Raw genomic sequence first — 19,808 nt, forward strand, 5'->3', positions numbered from 1 at the left:
TTGTTTCCTTTCTTGTGTGTCTAGCTTGTGGAGCATAATCTTGAATCATTGCTACAACTTTCCTTGGTCTATTTTTTTAAATTGGTTTCTGAGTTATTGGTCAATGGCAGATTTTGAGGTATTCAAAATAATGAACTCTCTTGAATGCTACCTCAGAGGGGATAGGATTGTCAGCTCTCACTTGTTCAAAGATGTCAACTGTTCTTATATAAAAAAGACCGTAAACTTGGCATTTTAGCTCCAGTCTCTTGCTACTAGAGTTTCAAGGTAATGTTTTAAATTGTGATGTTTACCCATGTTTCTTTCCTAACTTTTTTTTATATGAAATTTAGTTAAGGAAACAATAGTGAACTGAATTAAAGATCCTTTATTTTGTTAATATGCTCTTGATAGCAATGCAAAACTAGTCTTGTTTTGTTTTCCAGCTTAATCCTGATTATCGTGATGCCCAAAATGAAGGAAAAAATGTGGTAAGTGGAATTGTTTTGTCCCCCCCAAATCCTAAGCATATTGTTTATATTTTATATGAACAAATTGAAAGGTTAATAGAAAATTTCAAGACTAGGGACTCTGAGATTCTCTGAGTAGAGGTGTGGATTAAAGGTCAGAGGCAAAAGATAATATGGTTTAGATTATATGAAGATATTCAATAATGGGTATTTAGGGAGATTTCTAGCACCTTAGAGATGATTTATGATTACGAATGCTAAACGCAACTAACATCTGGGAGATGTTTTCAGAAATGAATAGAAATTAGGAAGGAGAAATGGAATTATGGCATGATAGTAAAAAAGGACAACAGGCCAGTCATTTTTTATTCAAAATAACCTGGTTTCTACTTACAGGGAAATATTGATGCATCAAACAGCTAGATAACTGATTTTTCTGATATTCTCAAGTGTGCTACTCAAAAAAACACCTATCTTACTTTAAAGCCAATTTTCATTAAACTATTTATGAATATTCACCATGCTCATTTCATCATCATTTTTAAAGAATATTTTATGATGACAACATGATTTAATTTAATCAAAATTCAGAAATTTAGTATGATTTGATGTGATGCAGTTAAAACCTGGATGAATGGCTTTTTTTTTTTTTTTAAAAAACAATTTTGCCAGATATTTTGATATAAAATAGACACAGCCTATAATCAATTTTCTTAAGAATTTAGTAACCCCTTTTGGAATTGGTAGGTATTAATGCTGCATTATCCAAAATTCCACTCTTTGATAGAGTTGGGCTGTTTAATTAAACTGACTGCATCTTTGCCTTGCTATACAGCTTTCTGTTTTATGAGGATGTTGATGTGGGAGAGGTGAATCAAATCAGAATTTCTGGACCCAAATAAATTCTGTTTGGTTCCTGTCTCCATCTATCAGGTTTACAATAGAAATAAGCTAATGTATCAAGTCATTGGCTCAATGAAAATTTTAATTTGTGTCACAGTGTTCCTAAGCATACAATTAGGCTTATTACACCAATTGAGTCTTTTGTTTGTAATTCAGTGTAATCACCCTGTGTGTCTCTTCTCCCCTTGGTTTTCATAAAGCTGCTCCAGGACTGTCGGGTTCTTGATTTTCTGTGACTTAGGAAAATGCTATCAGTAGCCATGTTTAAAAAGCTAAGTACATGAATCATAGCTTCTTTGGTTTTAACTATTAGCTTCTCAATGGCCTCCAGCCAAAGACCACCAGGAACACACCTGTACTTGAACAAGTGGGGTTTATTATTTATTACTCATTGCACGCTCACTTGGGGGACCGTAGGGCATCTTAGTAAGAGGGTTGTGAGATAGAATTTACAGGATTTGGGCTTGTACAAGGTATTTGGGGGAGGACTTAAGGAAGTGAGGCTTTCCTTTGGGTAGGAATGCTGTCAGGAGGTATTTTAATAAATTTTATTCATAGAGAGGGCAAGCTAGAGCCAGGCGAAAGCTGTAATTGCTAAAGAAGCAGCAGTCATTCATATTAGTTAGGGTAGGAGGGATATTTAGTCATTTTTGTGGCTAAAGGACTGTTCATATTTTATCGATAATCAGACATTATTATGGCGTGTGCTGTTTTGTCTTGATCCATCCTAGTCATAGAATGGCCTTGTCTGATGTTGATGTTTTGTGAAATTGTTCATGTTCAACAAGAGAACACTGTGGCTTAGCCATGGGTGCCAGGCCAGCTCCTAGCAAGACCAAGGCTTGGCTGATAATACCAGGCTAGCTGTTGGATGTCAAGGGCTGCTTTCCTCTTTCTCAAGGTTTAGTTTTAGGATATTCTGTGTGACTCTTCAGCATGGTATAGAGCCAAGAGAGTTCTACTTCTAGCACCACCATTAACTTGTCTTGCCTTGGACAAGTCAGATAGCTTTCCTAAGACTCAGTTTCCTCACCTGTATAGTGGAATAAGACTGTTTGCCCTACATGCCTCACTGGCATGCCATGAGGTTAAAATGTGATCAGACAAATGGAAACTCTTTGAATAAAAGATGTTAGTATGCTAAAAATGCAAGTTGTTTCTGCTCAAAGGACACCATATCAAAGCTTCAAACTGTGCAATTGTATTAAATTTCTGAGCTCATCTGAGTGGAAAAATACACTCAGAGTATGAAGGTTTATGGAGCAGCATAAACAATATAAATAAGTAATAAATTATGAAGTTCACTCATAATTGTGTTAATTAAGCTTTTAGTTAGACTCGATAGATTTTTTTTCCCTTTCGATTCTGAAATACAATTTCCTTATTTATTTCTAAAGGTGAGAAAGAATGCTGTTCTGTTTTAGCAATACTTTAATTGCATATAACACAGGTGGGTCTGCCTTTGCTGTAGACGTTTATGACTAGATGTCATCTGTCATCTCAGAAACACATCCAACTGGAGACATTTGATTTCATTTTTTTTCTCCAAAATCCCTAGTTTGAAAGTAAATAAACCTGAGGATATGGAACAATAAAGCTAACAATATGGCTTCGCATTTTATAGACCATTTGCCACCTAGCAATAATTTTGTTTCTGTCTAAAAAAGAGAACAAAGGAGCAGTTAGAGCTGAGCCTGTGGAAAATGAAATCAGTTTCCAAAAACACAATGCTCTCTTTCCTCAGATCTGGGTTCCAGTAACACCGAGTTCACTGTGACGTGCTAATTATTTTCTTTCCTAATTTTCCCTATGTTGTCTCTTTAATATCCAGTTAATATCTTTCCTGTAATTTCGAAACCTTTATCAACATGTTGCCTTCCATTTTTGAAATTTCAAAGGTTAATGCATGGCATTGCTGAAATGAGGCAGTGTGTGTCAGAGCTCCCATTAAGACCCAAATTGCTGTATTTATTCTTCAAAAGAGCCTATTATTTCCAATCTTACAAATGTACAGCATCCACAGGGACTCTGTAAACATTGGAATGGTGTCAAGCCCAGCTGGGAACCTGACAGTCATTAGTTTCTTCTCCCTGAAAGGATGCATCTTTTCAAATGGCTCTTTGAAGGGAATTTTTTTTGGAATAACACCAGCCATTTTAATATTATCGTATTTATGTGGAATGTGATCTGATTTTCCAAGTAAGTGTCTTTTGTCTGTGCTGGGGTTTCTTGACCTCAGCAATATTGATATATTGAGCCAGATAATTTTTTGTTGTGGGGGGGCTGTCCTTTGTATTGTTTAGCAGCATCCATGGCTCTACCCACTAGATGCCAGTACTTGTTCCCCTCAGCCACAGTTATGGCAACTGTAAGTGTTTCTGGAAATGCCCCCTGGGGGCCAGACTTTCTCTGCCTGTTGAGAATCATCAGCCTTTGTGTATAAACAGAAATGTTCTAGGAACCATGACACTTTACTGAAATATACTTGAAAATTCTATTGTGTAGAATTTTTCTTTTGGGTGGGCGGGTACCAGATTCTGAAAGAAGACCACCAAATTTCCTTGAGTTTTAGTATATAGTCACCCGTGGTAAAGGTGATAAGGAGATGGAAGAAAACAAGGGTCATGTTAAGAATCAGTTTGAGAGTAACATATTGTTAAGGAACCACAGCAAGAGAAGTGTTTGCTGCTTTAAATGGCACGATCGATCCTGCCTGTTACATAAAGTCAGCAGTAAAAACCCCCGAGGGTCTGAACAGAAACACAGATGCGTGCACATCCTTAGGCCGCCAGTGGCCTCTCACAGGTCTGAATCAGCCCTGAAAACGCATACATTGTTTCTTACAGAATGTCTCTGGCTCCTAACAACAGAACTGCAACGTGATGTCTCTGCTATAAATTCGATGACTCACAAATGAGTCAACAGAGAAGGTGTTGGAGGAGGCTAACTGCTGTGCTGCCACCGGCCGGCCCCAGGACAGGCAGAAGCCACGCCAGCCGTTAGTGAACTCGGCTGGCTTCTCATAAGGGATTTTCAACTTGTATAACCTGAGAGCTTTCCTTCCAAGTGCAAATGCTAGTTTTATAAGAGCACAGCGGAGTAGGTTAACATTCTGAAGCCCTGCATTCCCTAAATTGAGAGTGTTTTGGAGAGCTGGCTGATAGTTAAATTTAACACCTGTCTAAGCTCTGTTGTACCTTAATGTATTTTCATGATGCAAGAGGGAGGGCATTGTGCTTCTGTAATTCTGTGCAGGGAATTAGTGTTTTTTGCGTCTTTTTTCTTACTGAAAAAAAAAAATGTGGGTTTATAAACAAAAGCCACAAGCACACAATTTTGAACAGAACTGTATTCATGTTATGGAAATATAATATTGATTTTCTTGTATGTTGAAGCTTGATCATGCATTTACAAATTGTATACTTATAACATATTATTCATATTTCATTATTTAAAAATGTTGAGGGGCTGGCTTGAAGTTGACTGTCAAACTATTTACAAAGGAGAGTTTATTAAACAGATTAACAGAATACAAGAGATTAAAAGCAGAATGCTTAAGAATAGAGCACTCTTAAAAACCTTCTAAACATGTTAGAAGCTCTTATTCACATATAAACAATTATTAGAATATTTATAAATGGAACTTATCTATTCATTAAAGCTTCCCCCCTCCCCCACAAGACCCAAGTAAATTATTTAGGAATAAAATAGTACATTCCACGTATCCTATGTAATTAGCATTAAATCACAGGTCTTACATTGTATGAGTAATTCAGAGTGACCTCTTTTAGTTAGACCTAATAAATGGGCTTTTTCTATGTTTGGAAATGATTTTTATTGTTCACTGTAAGAGTGTCAAAATAGTGTCAACTCTTATTGAGACCCCACAGGGAGACATTATCAAGGGGGGTGGGGTAGGAGGGCAATCTCTAGGAGTTTGGATCTGCTCTCTTTTTATAAGTCTAGAAAATTTATTTTATTAGCATTTCAAAAGAGGAGTACGTACAGCAGGATTGACTCTTGCTAAATGCACTGACAAATGACTGATGTATAAACCACAATGCCAATTTTCAGTTACTAAGTAGATCTAAATTGTTGAGTCAGTTAGTGCATTTTCCTTCAAGGGAAATTATAATTAGAAGATTGGGGTTCACGCTTGGTGTTGTATATTCTATGAATGATGATATTAAGTACAATGACGTGTATCCACCATTACAGTATCACACAGAAGAGTTTCGCTGCCCTCTGTGCTGCCTTTTAGTCTTCTATTCACCCTAATCCCTGGCAGCCATTGATCTATTCACTGTCTCCATACTTTTGCCTTTTCCAGGATGCCCTACAGTTGGAATCATACAGTAGGTAGCCTTTCAGATTGGCTGCTTTTACTTAGCACTGTGCATTTAAGGTTCTGCCATGTCTTTTCATGGCTTGATAGTGCATTTCTTTTCAGTAATGAGTACTATCCCATTGTCTGGATGTCCCACAGTTTATTTATCCATTCACCCACTGAAGGACATCTTTATTTGCTTCCAAGTTTTGGCAGTTATAAATAAATAAAGCTGCTGTAGATATCTGTGTGTAAGTTTTTGTGTGGACATAACTTTGCAACTCATTTGGGTAAATGTCAAGGAATGTGATTGCTAGATCACATGGTCCAGTGTATGTTTCATTTTGTGCAAAACCATCAAACTATATTCCAAAGTAGCTGCACCATTTTGCATTCCCACCAGCAGTGAATATTGCTCCACATCCTCACCAGCATTTGATGTTGTCAGTGTTTTGGATTTTGGCCATTCTAGTAGGTGTGCATGGTATCTCATTGTTGTGAGTAATGTCTCATTATAGAACCTCTCCCGAATGACATATGCTGTTGAGCATCTTTTCATGTTTATTTTCCATCTATATATCTGCCTTGGTGAGGTGTCTGTTCAGGTCTTTTGCCCAGTTTTTAATTGGGTTATTGTTTTCTTATTGTGGAATTTTGAGAGGTTTTTGTATATTTGGACAAAAAAATCCTTTATCAGCTGTGTCTTTTGCAAGTATTCTAGTCTGTGTCTTGTCTTGTCATTCTCATGACAGTGTCTCTCACAGAGCAGAAGAAGCTGCTTTTCCTGAGAAACAGTTTATTAATTATTTCTTTCATGGATGGTACCTCTGATATTGTATTTTTCTTGTATACTCCTGTTTTCCTTTTGCAGTACCATACTCATTTTCCTTCCCGTCTCCTTCCCGTTTCTGCCTTCCCATTCCAATGATTTCTCTTTTCCTTAGGACGTTTCTCCTGACCCATTGTGAGAGTTGAAATGCAGGAGGTAAACAAACCTGTACAAAGGCTGTCTAAATTTCAATAAGGAATGATTAAAAACCAAAATGATTTCAAGACCCAAAGGAATAAATTCCAAGTAATAGATTTTCACTTCACTAGCGGCTGCCAATGGGTTACTTGGGAAGAAGTCTTTTTAGCTCACAGATGATCTCTAAAGACTGTTCCCAAACTTGAGATTCCATGATCCTCAGCTGTTATGTTACCTAGGCAGCCATCTCCCCCAACTCATTTGTCTGGCTAGACTATTCTTATTGGGTTAGTTAAAGACATTTCAATTTTCTTCTTTCAAGATGTGAGAGTGTTTTTGCTCCTCATAGATTTTGTCTTCAATTCACAGACTTCCATGCCTACAGTGTGAAATGGGTCTCTTGATCCATGAGAATTTTTTCACCTAAGGAAGGTTCTTAGCCATGAGTTCATGGCTACCCTTTGAGGAGTGACTCTTTCTGTGTTTAAGGCCTCTGGCTTTGGTTAACTTAGATTGAGGCTTGACTAGTTGAGTTTGGAGCATTCGCCACCACCATCTAATGCTCTCCTCCTTCTTCCTCTCCCCCCCATGCTTCCCTTTTTGCTCCCTTCTCCCCACTTCTTCTCCCTCCTTCCCCTTTCCTTTCTCTTCCCTCCCCTTCTTTCTCCTCTTCTTCTCTTTCTCCATTCCCTTTCCTCTTCCCTTCCCTCAGTCTTCCTCTCCTGTATATACTGCACTCATCTCTTTCTTTAAAGGAAATGATAATACTCATCTTTTTCTCACTCAAATTTTTGTTGTAAGATTAGTGAGCATGACCAAGGGAGTGATTTTGGTATGTGGGAAGCTTTGTGTGAATTCAGAAGTATAGTATTCTTACTGTTTCTGCATTTCCTTCTCTCCTATATCCCTACGCTCCTTTATAATGTATAGTAAGTGAAGTATGACTTTTTCTGATCAGTAAACATAGTTCATAATTATTGATTAGAAATAATTTTTATGGGGATCAAACTACCCGGGGAGAGTTTGCCAGACCCCTGCCTTCATTTTGGTCACTGCAGAAGACATATAAGTCAAAGATGACAAGAGCTAAGCAGGTGCTGCTGGGCTCTGTGGGATCCGGCTCCTGCTGAGGAACCCTGGCAGTTCCTCTGCCAACTCACAGTTCAGAGGTGCTACCAATTTGTACAGCATTTACAAAAGACACCAGAATGAAACTGCAGGGGTTTCTGATGCAAGGAACATGATATTCACAATCTCAGAGTGGAACTTCAAGTGAATATTTTGGAATGACCAGGCGTAATGTTTCATTGTCATCGCAGCCCCTACGTAAATGCTCGTTGTTGGATATGGACCACTTTCATTTTCCTTTTGAGCATCCCTTCCCTCCCCTGCTTTCATTCAACTTCCTGTGATGGTATAATGACCCTCAATTTCCCTCTCACTTTAAAATTCATTTGTTTTCATAAGTATGTATAAGTAACTATATTTATGTACGTAATTACCAAGCATACACTACATTTGCTGCATCATATTTTGCTCTCTTGTGCATCACATTCTTCCACGGGGGATTGAGACTTGGGGGAAGTTCAAGTAAAAATACCAAATCATCAATCTTGTATGGTTGCTTGCTTAATATGGTAGGAGTGTACTAGAAATATTGACTGAGTTTCCCGCCATCATGAAGGCTTCTATTTGTGAAGATCTCACTTTATTTCGCTTAATATGCCATTATATCGTGTTCTTGGATCTAATGGAACAATCTGATGAACTGAATGAGAATGTTGCTGGCGATTCTCCTTCTTTCCAGAATAATGTCCCAATTATGTTTTGGGAATTAGGCAGAAACTCTGAAACTGCCATATTTACTCTTTAATTTATGAAATCTAGATGATTGAACCAACTATTTTTCCTCTGTGTTTGTTTTAAATGTGGAATGGTCAAAATTACTACTGTGTAAATAGGTTTACTATAAGGGGAGGGAACTACTGTGACTGTTAGTGCCTTGATAATTTGCCCAGATCCAGCCACCCCTCCAGGAGAGTGTGACTTATCACTGTTGATAATAATTACTTCAAAGGCTGTCAGGCCTGACCTGCTTTTTTTGGATGATGTGAAATAGACCTCTCTGTAATCCAGTGAAGAAATCGGATTATAATGTCCAAATTTAAACCTTATCTCCCAATTAATTGGAGAGTTTAGTAAGAAACCTGATAAAAGTAAATAACCTGTACCTCCTCAACAGAGAGATGGAGATCTTCCAACTTCAAAGAAGAAACGCCAGGTAGGGGAGAAGATCATGTACACCTTGGTCTCAGTTCCACATGGGAATGACATTGCGTCCCTTTTTGAACTGGATGCCACAACCCTTCAGAGAGCTGACTGCCTGGTTCCAAGGTAAGAAAAAAAATTATGGTTAAACAATAATGTTTCTTAGAATAATTTTACTGGTAGGTAAGGAATTAAAATCATAATGTTAATATAATTTTTTGTGATATCAGTGCAGCGAGCATAGGTATATAAAAAATCATGCCGCTTTTGTAAGTTAACATACTTTGTTTTAGTCTCATAAACAATTACAATGTACAGGACCAAAGAAATCCTGAAAAATTCATAAGAATCATCTATTGTTATTACTTATATGGCTTTTGGTTACTAAAATAAAAAATAATTTAGAAGCTTTCTATTAATGCTAATATCACTTATTTTTATCATGCCAGGTTCCAGATTTCTTTCTCTCCCCCTTTCTTCCTTTCTCTCTCTCTTTCCGTCTCCCTCTCTCCCTGCTTTCTTTACTTCTCTTTCTTTCTCTCTCTCTTTCATTCATTCATTGGTTTATTTATTTAGTCATTCAGTCAACAAATCTTTATTGAATAGACATTGCCCTTAACATTGGGAAGAAAACTGAATAAACTGGTTAAACTTAAACTTAAAACTGAATAAACTTAAATTCAAGTGGGGAGAGAGGCAATAGACAAAATACAAGGTCAGGTAATGAAAATGCTTTGAAAAATAATTGCAGAGTGTGGAGAGAGTTCTATTAGGTATGAGTATTCAGAAATGGCCTTTCTGATTTGGGATATTTGAGAAAAGATTGAATGATTTGAGAGATCAAGTCCTCTCCATTAGAAGTATGTCAAACAGCAGGAACATGAAATGGAAACGTCTTGAATTTACTAGGTGTGTTAAAGGACCAGCTTGGAGACTAGTTGGACTTAAGTGAGCGAGAGGCAGGAGGAGGATTGATAACGAGGTAGCCAGAACTTAATGTAAGAGAAATGTCTTACATTCTTTTGCTTGAATTTGATTACTTTAAGCTCTTTTGCCTACAATTGTCTACTTTCTAACGACAGCACTACAATGCACTCTCTAGATGCACAGAAGAGTCTTGCCCATGTTATGGGGTCTAGTGGAATGGTTCTAAGTTGTCCTTGGAAGAGCATTATTGTCCTTGGCCTTGGGCAGATGGCAATGATTAGGCTGAACGTACCTACACAAAAGGCAGACATTGTTGTGTAGGTTACTTTCAGGGAGGGTAAAAAGTTTCTGTGCTAACACTGCTGAGAAAGACTGTTCCTTGACCTTCCCAGGGTGTTTCAGGGGTATTCTCACTCATGAGAAATATTACCGAATCTTGGCTTTATATGAGCTATCTCTTACTCTTCCCTGTTCCACCAATTTAAGCCTGTGAAGAGATCTCTTCTGAAGGCTTTACCTGATCCAGATTTCTGGCCCTTTTTTCTGAGTATTGGGATCCTAATCAATTCTTAGTATAACTTTGATCATTTTAGGTTTTAACTCAGCAAAAATGAAGTCCTTCTTGAACTCTAAGAAGGTTTGCTTAAGGAAATAAAAAGGATGTCACTATAAAGTGCATTGGCCCATGACAAGCTCATGAGCCTTGCTTTACATGGAAGTGTTAATCTATTACTATGCAGAACTGTTGAAGCCCTTCTCAGTGTAGAACAGAGTTTTACACAGAGGTATTTCAGTATTAACATAGATTCATTTGTCATTAATTGTATTACAGCTAATGTTAATTAACACTTAATAATAACTACGGTTACGATATAAGTCTGGAACACTTTCTACTGTGTTTCCCAGAAAATAAGACCTAGCTAGACCATCAGCTCTCATGCATCTTTTGGAGCAAAAATTAATATATGACCCATGTCTTATGTTAATTTTTGCTCCAAAAGATGTGTTAGAGCTGATGGTCCGGCTAGGTCTTATTTTTGGGAAAACACGGTAAATGTTAAGCTCTCTGTCAAGCTATATATATTTTAGTTCTAGCAGCAACTCTTACAAATCAGGAGCTAGAGGCTTAGGTAGAGCAGTGCTTTTCAAGTTGACTCTAAATTGTAATTACCTGGATAGCACTGAGACCTCTTTATGCTTTGGTTGCACTAAGAGCAGTGAAATCAGAGTGTTGGGGGTGGGATGCAGGCTTTACTTTTTAAAATCATTATCTGGATATTTGATCCTGGAGTGTGCGAATTCAAAGCCTCTGCTCTTAACCACTATGCTACCATGCCTTCATAGTTTAGACTTTCAGATTATATCAAGATTTTAATAGCAACATATTTATGTGGCATAGGTCTGAAAGAGTTACTGATTTCCAAAATTCTTGAAAATTTCAAGTTATTATCTTGAAGTGTAATCTCTTTAATTTGGAACCCAGTAACCTAGGTCACCTCAATAAGCATGTATTGAACAAGTATGAGTAAGATTAGGGGAACTGTCCACAGGGCTAAATAAGCTGTGGCCCCACTTTTCAGGTGCTTTCAATATCATGGGGAAGACAACTGAATCAATATTAACAGCTCCTGTGTAATTCAATGCAGGAAATGATAAGTGGTAAAACAGAGGTATTTCAGAATTTGTGATTATTTGGGCAAGGATCGGATCTTTGCTATTTTACGTTTTTGAAACTCAGTCTCTATTTTGTCTACTTTTATGAATGAACAGAACCATGATGTTGCATGAAACTCTTTCCCTGAGGCCCTTGGTGTTTTATTTGATTTTCTTTTATTGGACTTAATGTTTTCTGCCTCATGTTGTATGGCTTATTTATATCTTACCTTTCCTACTGAATTCTTATCCACTTGAAAGCAGAGAACTTACCACAATGCTTTTCTTCTAATAGACAACCCATGTTTGTTAAATAAATGATAATGAAAGGTTCACTAAAAATTATAATATTTGAATTGGATGCAATTGTAGCTGTTCTCAGGCACTGCCATAGTTCATACACAATTGATTCTTATTATTCCTGGAACACTGCATTAACAACTACTGAGCCATTGCTCCTAGGACATGCGGGGTTAGGTTCATGAGACCCTCTAGCCCAGGGGTGTCCAAACTTTTTTCAATATTTTTCACCAAAGGCCATATGCGGTAAAATACACAAACAGCCGGGCCACTCACTTGAGGTGAAGTATGTATTGCCTCACCTGGTTTAAGTAAACTAAATATATTTTTGGAATTTGCTGTGGGCCAATTAACAATGGATCATGGGCCGCAGTTGGCCCGCGGGCCGCAGTTTGGACACCCCTGCTCTAGTCACAATATTTTTGACAATCAATCAATATGTAAACTTGTGTTGTATGTATTTCTGTCTAAAGACACCTGATTTAATACATATTGTTGATTCATTAATATTGACTTCACGTTCATCAGCACTATCATCATGTCTGAATGAAGCTTATCTAACACAAGTATTTTCTCCGTAAGGTACACCACAGCTTTGCTCTTAGGACTAGTAGACAGCACTTCAGCACTATGCTTGGGGACTCTTTTTTTTTTTTTTTTTTTAAGTTTATTAGGGTGACAATTGTTAGTAAAATTACATGGGTTTCAGGTGTACAATTCTTCAATACATCATCTATATATCACATTGTGTGTTCACCACCCAGAGTCAGAGTCAGTTCTCCTTCCATCACCATATATTTGATCCCCTTTACCCTCGTCTTTAAATAACAAGCACACCAACAGAAAGCATAGAAATGTGAAAAACATGGCACTCAATAGATCACGAAAAGGACACATGTTTATGGTATGAGAGCAAAAACAAGAAGGCAAAGCATTGCCTTGTTCAGCCTGACTGGGGGTGTGGGGTGTGGTGTGTGTGTGTGTGTGTGTGTGTGTGTGTGTGTGTGTGTAGATGGAGGGGTCTCAGATTTTTTGCCGCTCTGCACATTTCCAAGGATGGCTGCGAAAGAGCCGTGAATATTGATTTGTGTGTTCCAAATTTTAGTGAGTAGATAAATTCACAAGTGCGGAATCCATGAATAATGGGGTCAACTGTATAATTTTACATGCAGATGATTAAACTACAAAAAGAACTACTATCATACAGCAGTTTTAACTGAGTTGGTGACTTGATCAGTGCTTCTCACTTTAGCATGTATCAGAATTGCCTGGAGAGCCTGTTAAAATACTCATTGTTGGGCCCCCCCTGACGAGTTTCTGAATTAGTGGACTGGATACAGCCTCAGAATCTGCATTTCTAATAAGTTCTCAGGTGATGCTGATGCTGCTGATTCAGGGACCACCTTTGAGAACCACTGGTGTAGGTAATAATACTGCACACTTAGTCTGTAGTTCAGAAATTTTCCTTCAACCAGGCTGATCTACACTTGAGTCAATTACTCGTCTAAAATATATTTATATTCCTATCACAATGAATCTTTTAAGTATGTTAATATGTAAGTATCTTAATTTTCTATAATTTTTAATGTTATTTTGCTTTCAGGAACTCATATGTCCGGTTAAGACATTTATGTACCAACACATGGGTAACCAGTACTAGCATCCCCATAGACACAGATGAAGAGAGGCCTGTTATGTTGAAGGTAAGTGTATCTGAAAATGGTTTAATTTTCAGCCAAATGTTGTGTGAATAGGATTAAGTGACGACTGACGTGTTCCTTACAACCCGTCTTCACCAATATTAGGGATTATTGCCATTCATTTAATCAAATTCTCATGTCTTCCAGTTGCTTAGGTAGCTTGGCTGCCGCAGAGCTGTCATTCAGGACAATGCAGCACAGCTGTGAAATGAGTGGGAGGAGCGTGTTAGAAAGGGGAGATGATTCCAGGAGTTCATTTTCTCTCCTCTGTTGAAACAGAAACAGAGGGCAAGTGTGAAAGGGACCCATTTCCAGTCGGGCTTTGGGCTTTGGGGACAAGGGAGTAAGTGGGTACGGACCGTCTGTGTTCCTCCCGCTTTTCCTAGCAGATGACACAGGTGTGAATTTCTGTGTTTAGATTATCTACTCCTGTTTTGATTTTTAAAACCATACTGAGAGATTGTTAATCCTTGAAGAATATAGCAGTTATTGAAAAAACAAACAAAAAACTAATCTTAATGGAAAACATACATTGCAGATTGGAACTTGCCAAACAAAAGAAGATAAAGAAGCATTTGCCATTGTGTCCGTCCCGTTGTCTGAGGTCAGAGATTTAGATTTTGCCAATGATGCAAATAAAGTGCTGGCGACCACAGTTAAAAAACTGGAAAATGGCACAATAACTCAGAATGAAAGGAGGTGAGTAACTTTTTTAAATGGCTCTTAAACCAACGAGTCAGTTATCAACACTTGCAGTAAACCTCAAAGGAATGAATGACTTGAAGGGAATATCTAGAATGTGCTCGATAGCAGCACACCTGCTTCCAATGAGCAGATCATCGTGATGAATGAAAATAGTGACATTGAAATCTGGGGGAATGTTTGCTTTTTTCCATTTTAGTTTGGCTTGAAAGCAGTTGTTTTTAGTTACTGTCATGCAGGGCGGCAGGCGGGGTCTCAGCTCCCGCTCCCCACATAAGAACATAGGACATGGTGAGGCCAAAAAGGAACATGCACGGAGCCATAGATAGGGGAGGCATACCACTATTGTCTTGCTGGCGGCTGGGTTGGAGACACAGGAAGCAGGAGCCACATGATCCGCAACCCGCCGTCCATTTGTCTCTGCCAACCAACCTCACTTGCTAGCTGCAATCTGCCCTGCTAACTGCAATCTGCTCTTGCTAGCTCATCCACCATCTTCTTGCTAGCCCCCATTTTCTTGCTAGCATAGCCACAGGAGTTATATTAGTGGCTAATGGCTCACCGGTTACAGCTGACAGCCAACTAGCCACAGCTGATGGCCATCCAATCACAGTTGATGGCCATTTACTACCTGAGCCAGCACCTTTCCACGTGAAGCCGAGAGCCTGGAAACTGCACTCCTGGCTCTGTCCCCACAGTGACTCTCTGACCTTTCCTTTTTAAATGTTTCGTAAGAGATTCACAATACCTTTTGCGGCACTTGATTTGATATTTTGGATTTCTAAAGGTCCTAAAAGAAGTTGTATATTTTGTTGTTGTTGTTGTTCTTACTTATTTAGCATACATTTCTGTGCTCAGGTACCACAAAACAAACAAATATGTTATACCAGAAAACAATCTGCAAAGTGTAGATCTCTGCGCTTACTACTCCCTCAGAGAAACTAGATCCTTGTCTCTTCAATGCTGGTTTTTGGAAAATAGTGAGAAAGAGAATATCTATCAATTATTTTATCTTTACTTTGTGTTGGTACTGTTAGGCACTGGAAATGCGTTTTATCTAATGCTTCAAACATCCCTGAGATGGACGTTATTTCCATTTTACATAAAGGAAAACTGAAAGGTTACTCAAACTGGGTAAGCTCACACAGTTAGTGGGGAATTCAGTCATGCGTTTTTTTTTAGGTACATATGTCTCCAGTACACCAAAGCACAAGCGTTCGCTGTATTTCCCCTCTTCATGCTCTGCTACATACCTTTACATTTGAACAAGAAAAGGCTATTTACCAACTTGCCAACCATTCATACATTGGAACTCTCATACAGCTGGTGAGATGATATCAGGCATAAGCACTTTGGGAAATAGTTTGACAGTTCCTAGCAAAGTTAGAGGGGCGGTCACTTCTCATATTAAGCGGAATCATGCGGTGTCTGTCCTTCCATGACTCGCTTATGTCATTTAGCATAATGTTCTTCCGTTTTACACATGGTCACGTGTGACAGGATTTCCTTTTTAAAAGATGAATAATTTTCCACTGTATGTATATGTATCTGTAGCTTTTTCTTTACCCATTCATACACTGAGGGACGTTTAGGTTGTTTCCATATCTTGGCTCTTGTTAATAATGCTGCAATATCATCCAGCTCATAGAAACAGAGAGTAGAATGGTGGTTGCCAGGGGCTGGGGATGGGGAGGGGAAAATGACGAGTTTCTATTCAACACGTATAAGGTTTCATTTACCCAAGATGAATCAGTTTTAGATCTTCCATATAACATTGAGCTTATAGTTAACAATACTGTATTGTACACTTAAAAATTTGTGACGGTAGAGCTCATAAGTGTTTTTAACACACGCGCGCGCATGCAAATATTCTATGACTCACCAATTCCACTCCTAGGCTGAACGTTCTTGAACATCTGTCCCAAAGAAGCTCCTACACGTGGGCACCAGGACACATATTTTAGAATGTTCAGCCTTATTCTAAATAGCCTCAAACTGAAAACCATCCAACTGTCCATCACCAGTTGAATAAATGAGTACCAGTTTGGCATATTCGTACAGTGTAATACAGTATAGCAATGAAAATAAATGAACTACATCTATGTACAAAAACATAGATAAATCTAATAAACTTTAGATTGAGTGAGAACTAGACACAAATACATTCACTGTAATATTATTTGTAAAGTTCAAAAACAAGCAGAACTAAACTCTTTATTTGGGGTACTTAAGAAATTGGCAGAGCTATAAAGAAATGTAAGAAAATACTTGTCACAAAAATCAGGTATTCTCCTAAGAGGGGAGGGATTTGAGGAGGCTCTTGCAATGTTACATTTCCTGTTCTAGGTAGTGGTTTATGGGGTTCACATTTGTAAATGATCCATACCTAAACATCTATGTTTTATGAACTTTTAGAAATATATCTTACAATACAAAGGAAAAAAAATCCAACTTGCTTCTTTCCATCCCTATCAATAGAAAAACATCATAAATATACAAACAAATGGAATACGTGTTTCTTAGCTTTGTCTGTTCTTACGTCTGTGAACCACCCCCCCCTTGCAAACTTGCATTTGAAAACAACTATTGTGTATTCAATCGTACCTTCATCCCTGTTGGGGGAAATAAATAAAGGCCAGAAGCTGACACAATTGTTCCACTCTTTTACAGATAATCAAATATCAGATCTAAATTATGACAAGTAATGGAATCTGATGTGCATAGCACTTTTCATTTGCCTGTTTTTTGCTATTAATGCTTCCTTTTGATGAATCCGTTTCTTTATTTCTGTCACTCTCACATATACACAGAAATTTATTCACCGTCACAGAAAAAGTCTCTTGGTAAGCATTACGGTGCTCCTTGAAGAAATAAACAAGTAAAGGATTAATATGACAAGCTCTCCACCAATTGCTGGTTGAGGCGCTCTTCTTGTTTCTGCTGGAGAGAATCTTAACCTCTCCAGATGATTCTAAGGAGTGTGGTGGACCAGCACTGATCAGGGACTATGCATTTTTATTTTCCCTGCTTCCTTCACCACTGTTTTAGAGTGAAAAACACCGTAGCAAAAAGAAGGTCTTGTTTGAGAAATACGAAGTTGCAATTATTGATCTTAACTTAGTAATTTCAGAACAAGCCACCTTCCATCAAAATTCATTTAAAGCTGCCTGTCAGTACAACATTGCTTGTGGCATAGCTGAATAATACACTTGTGTTATTTTCTGGGTTTTAGAATTCAATATAAAATTCTTTCTGAAAATACCTCACAACTCTTGACTTTTTCTCCCCTCTGGAGAATGAAGTTATTATTAGGTAGTCTTTTATTCCAGGAAGAATGATACCAGGTCAAAGGGAAGGTGTTAGAATATTACAGATTTTTTTCAGTATTTCTGTGTTGCTTGAATCCTCTCTCTCATAACTCCCCCTTTACTCACCGCAGGAAGGGACTCTGGAGGCACAACTCCCGTGTTATGCTCAGTGGAATTTTCTGGTCTTATTCTGCATAGCTGCATCAATCAAGTAGAGAATATTGGGAACATGTTGGGGGTGGGAAAGGAGGGAGAATGGAGGGCAGTTAACTGCTATTCAAAGGTGGAGGAAGTGACATACGCAGTTATAACTGGAAATTCTGCACCATGTTTGACCTCTGAGGGTACAGAAAAAGACGTGGGGTTCCTCTGCAGCATTTATAATTCAATCTCCACTTATTTCCAGTTTGACTGAACTACTGATGTATGCCAGACACGGGGCCAGGCAGCATGTGTACATGTGGTGGTAATGTGGGGTGAAGAGCAGACTATGTCCTTGTCTTCTTGCCATTTATGCACTTGAAGATTGGTTCTAATTCCCAGGGACAGAAGCTTAGAATCTAGAATAGGTTTCATCCAGCATGGGATTACCAAGTCACTGTCCTTCTGATTCAAAGTTAATATCTTCCGATAGCAACCTTAAGTTTTATTTGCCTGATATTACTATCTCTTCACTAGCTATTTTTTATTTAGTGTTTGACTAGGTGCTTATTTTTCAATATCCATTTAGTTTAGATTTCCTGGTCGTTTTGTTTTATTATAGTAATGTCTCTTTTGAGCAGCAGAGAGCTGGATTTTAAAAATCTAATCTGATAATCTATTTTAATTTGCTAAAGTTTGATTACTTTGCATTTGATAAATAATTTGCAAGATTCATTTTGATATCTAACGCTTTCTTATTTTTGTTTTTTTTCATTTCTTTAGCTTTTTTCTTTTCCCTCTTTTTGATTGCTTTCTCTTAGATTCATGTTCATAGTTTCTCCCCATTTTTCCTTTTCCTCTCCTGGTTTAGAAACTGTAGATTATATTTCTGTTCTTTAGCAATTACCCTTATGCTCATAGAGCATACCATTTTAACTATATATTCACACATTTTAACTATATATTCTTTCTTACAAATCTTGAAGATGTTAAATATTTCTTTCTCCCTCTCATGGAAGGAAAGTACCTCAGAATGCTTTAATGCAATGATATTCTGCCTCCCATCTTTCTTGAAATAGTTGTCTGAACCATAGTTTTCCATTCTTTTTATTTAAAAATTTTATTTTATCATATTTTATATATACAAAAGAATATAAATGTGTCACACAAATTTTGACATACCACCTTTTTTACTGAAAAGTTTAGTTTCTAAACATTATTTCTCAGTAATCAATTATATTTCTTAATACAGAGGGTGCTAAAAAATGTATACACATTTTAAGAAAGGAAAAAACTGTATTAAAATTGTAATACGCAGCATATACCAATAACAAAAGATAAATACAAGTCATGTGTATACTTTTTTTGGCACCCCCGGTATATTTCACCTCTTCCTCTGCTTACTTTCATTTCTTGCATCTCTCTTCTTTCTGTGTTCACTTTTCTTCTTGCTGAAATTCATTCTTTATTCAATGAGGTTATAAATCTTATTAGTTTTACATATATGAAAAAGTCTTTATTTTACCTCCACTCTTAAGTGATACTTTATGTATGGAATGTTAGATTGACAATTATTTTCCTTTAGTGTTTTAAAGTTATAATTTAATTATTTTCTGTTGTCTCTGGTTGCCATTAAGAAATCTGCTGTCAGTGGAATTGTTACTCTTTATTGGTATTTTTTTCCTTCACTTGCTGGTAATTTCGTAGATTTTTTCTTTGTTGTAAAAGTCTTATTTTAGTTCGTCTCACTTGACACTTAGGGTATGCTTTAATCTGAATACTTATGTCTTTCATCAATTCTGGAAAATTTTTCAGCCATTTTCCTTCAAATATTTCTTCTTTATCTTTTCCTCTTGTCTGTCTTTTGGAACTCCGATTAGATGCATGTTGGAGACTTAATTCATCCACCTTTCTTTTCATAATTTGCCTTTTAAAATCTTTCTGTGCTGCTTTTTTTTGATACTGTCTTATAAATCACCAATTTTTCTGGCAATGTATGTGGAATAGTTTACCTTCGTGAATTAGATTTTTATTTAAATGAGTATAATCTTATTGTTCAGATTTGTTTGTTCTTTTGAATATCTATTCTTCATTCATACCTGCACTTTTTTATATGTGTTGTCTTTGTTTGTAAATAATTGCTTTCTTTATCTGAGGATTGAA

General features: G+C 37.4%; 1 protein-coding gene across 1 annotated transcript in view; it reads left to right on the forward strand.

The window, feature by feature from the left end:
* Nucleotides 1-19,808, forward strand: part of ITPR2 (inositol 1,4,5-trisphosphate receptor type 2) — a 431,615-nt gene that overhangs the window by 111,297 nt on the left and 300,510 nt on the right. The window contains exons 10-13 of the mRNA XM_019737570.2: nucleotides 426-470; nucleotides 8,889-9,040; nucleotides 13,398-13,497; nucleotides 14,033-14,193. Coding sequence (XP_019593129.2) covers nucleotides 426-470; nucleotides 8,889-9,040; nucleotides 13,398-13,497; nucleotides 14,033-14,193 — 458 coding nt within the window. The remainder of the gene's footprint in view (nucleotides 1-425; nucleotides 471-8,888; nucleotides 9,041-13,397; nucleotides 13,498-14,032; nucleotides 14,194-19,808) is intronic.

This window comes from Rhinolophus sinicus, linkage group LG02 (assembly GCF_036562045.2).
Source record: "Rhinolophus sinicus isolate RSC01 linkage group LG02, ASM3656204v1, whole genome shotgun sequence".
Taxonomy (NCBI): domain Eukaryota; kingdom Metazoa; phylum Chordata; class Mammalia; order Chiroptera; family Rhinolophidae; genus Rhinolophus; species Rhinolophus sinicus.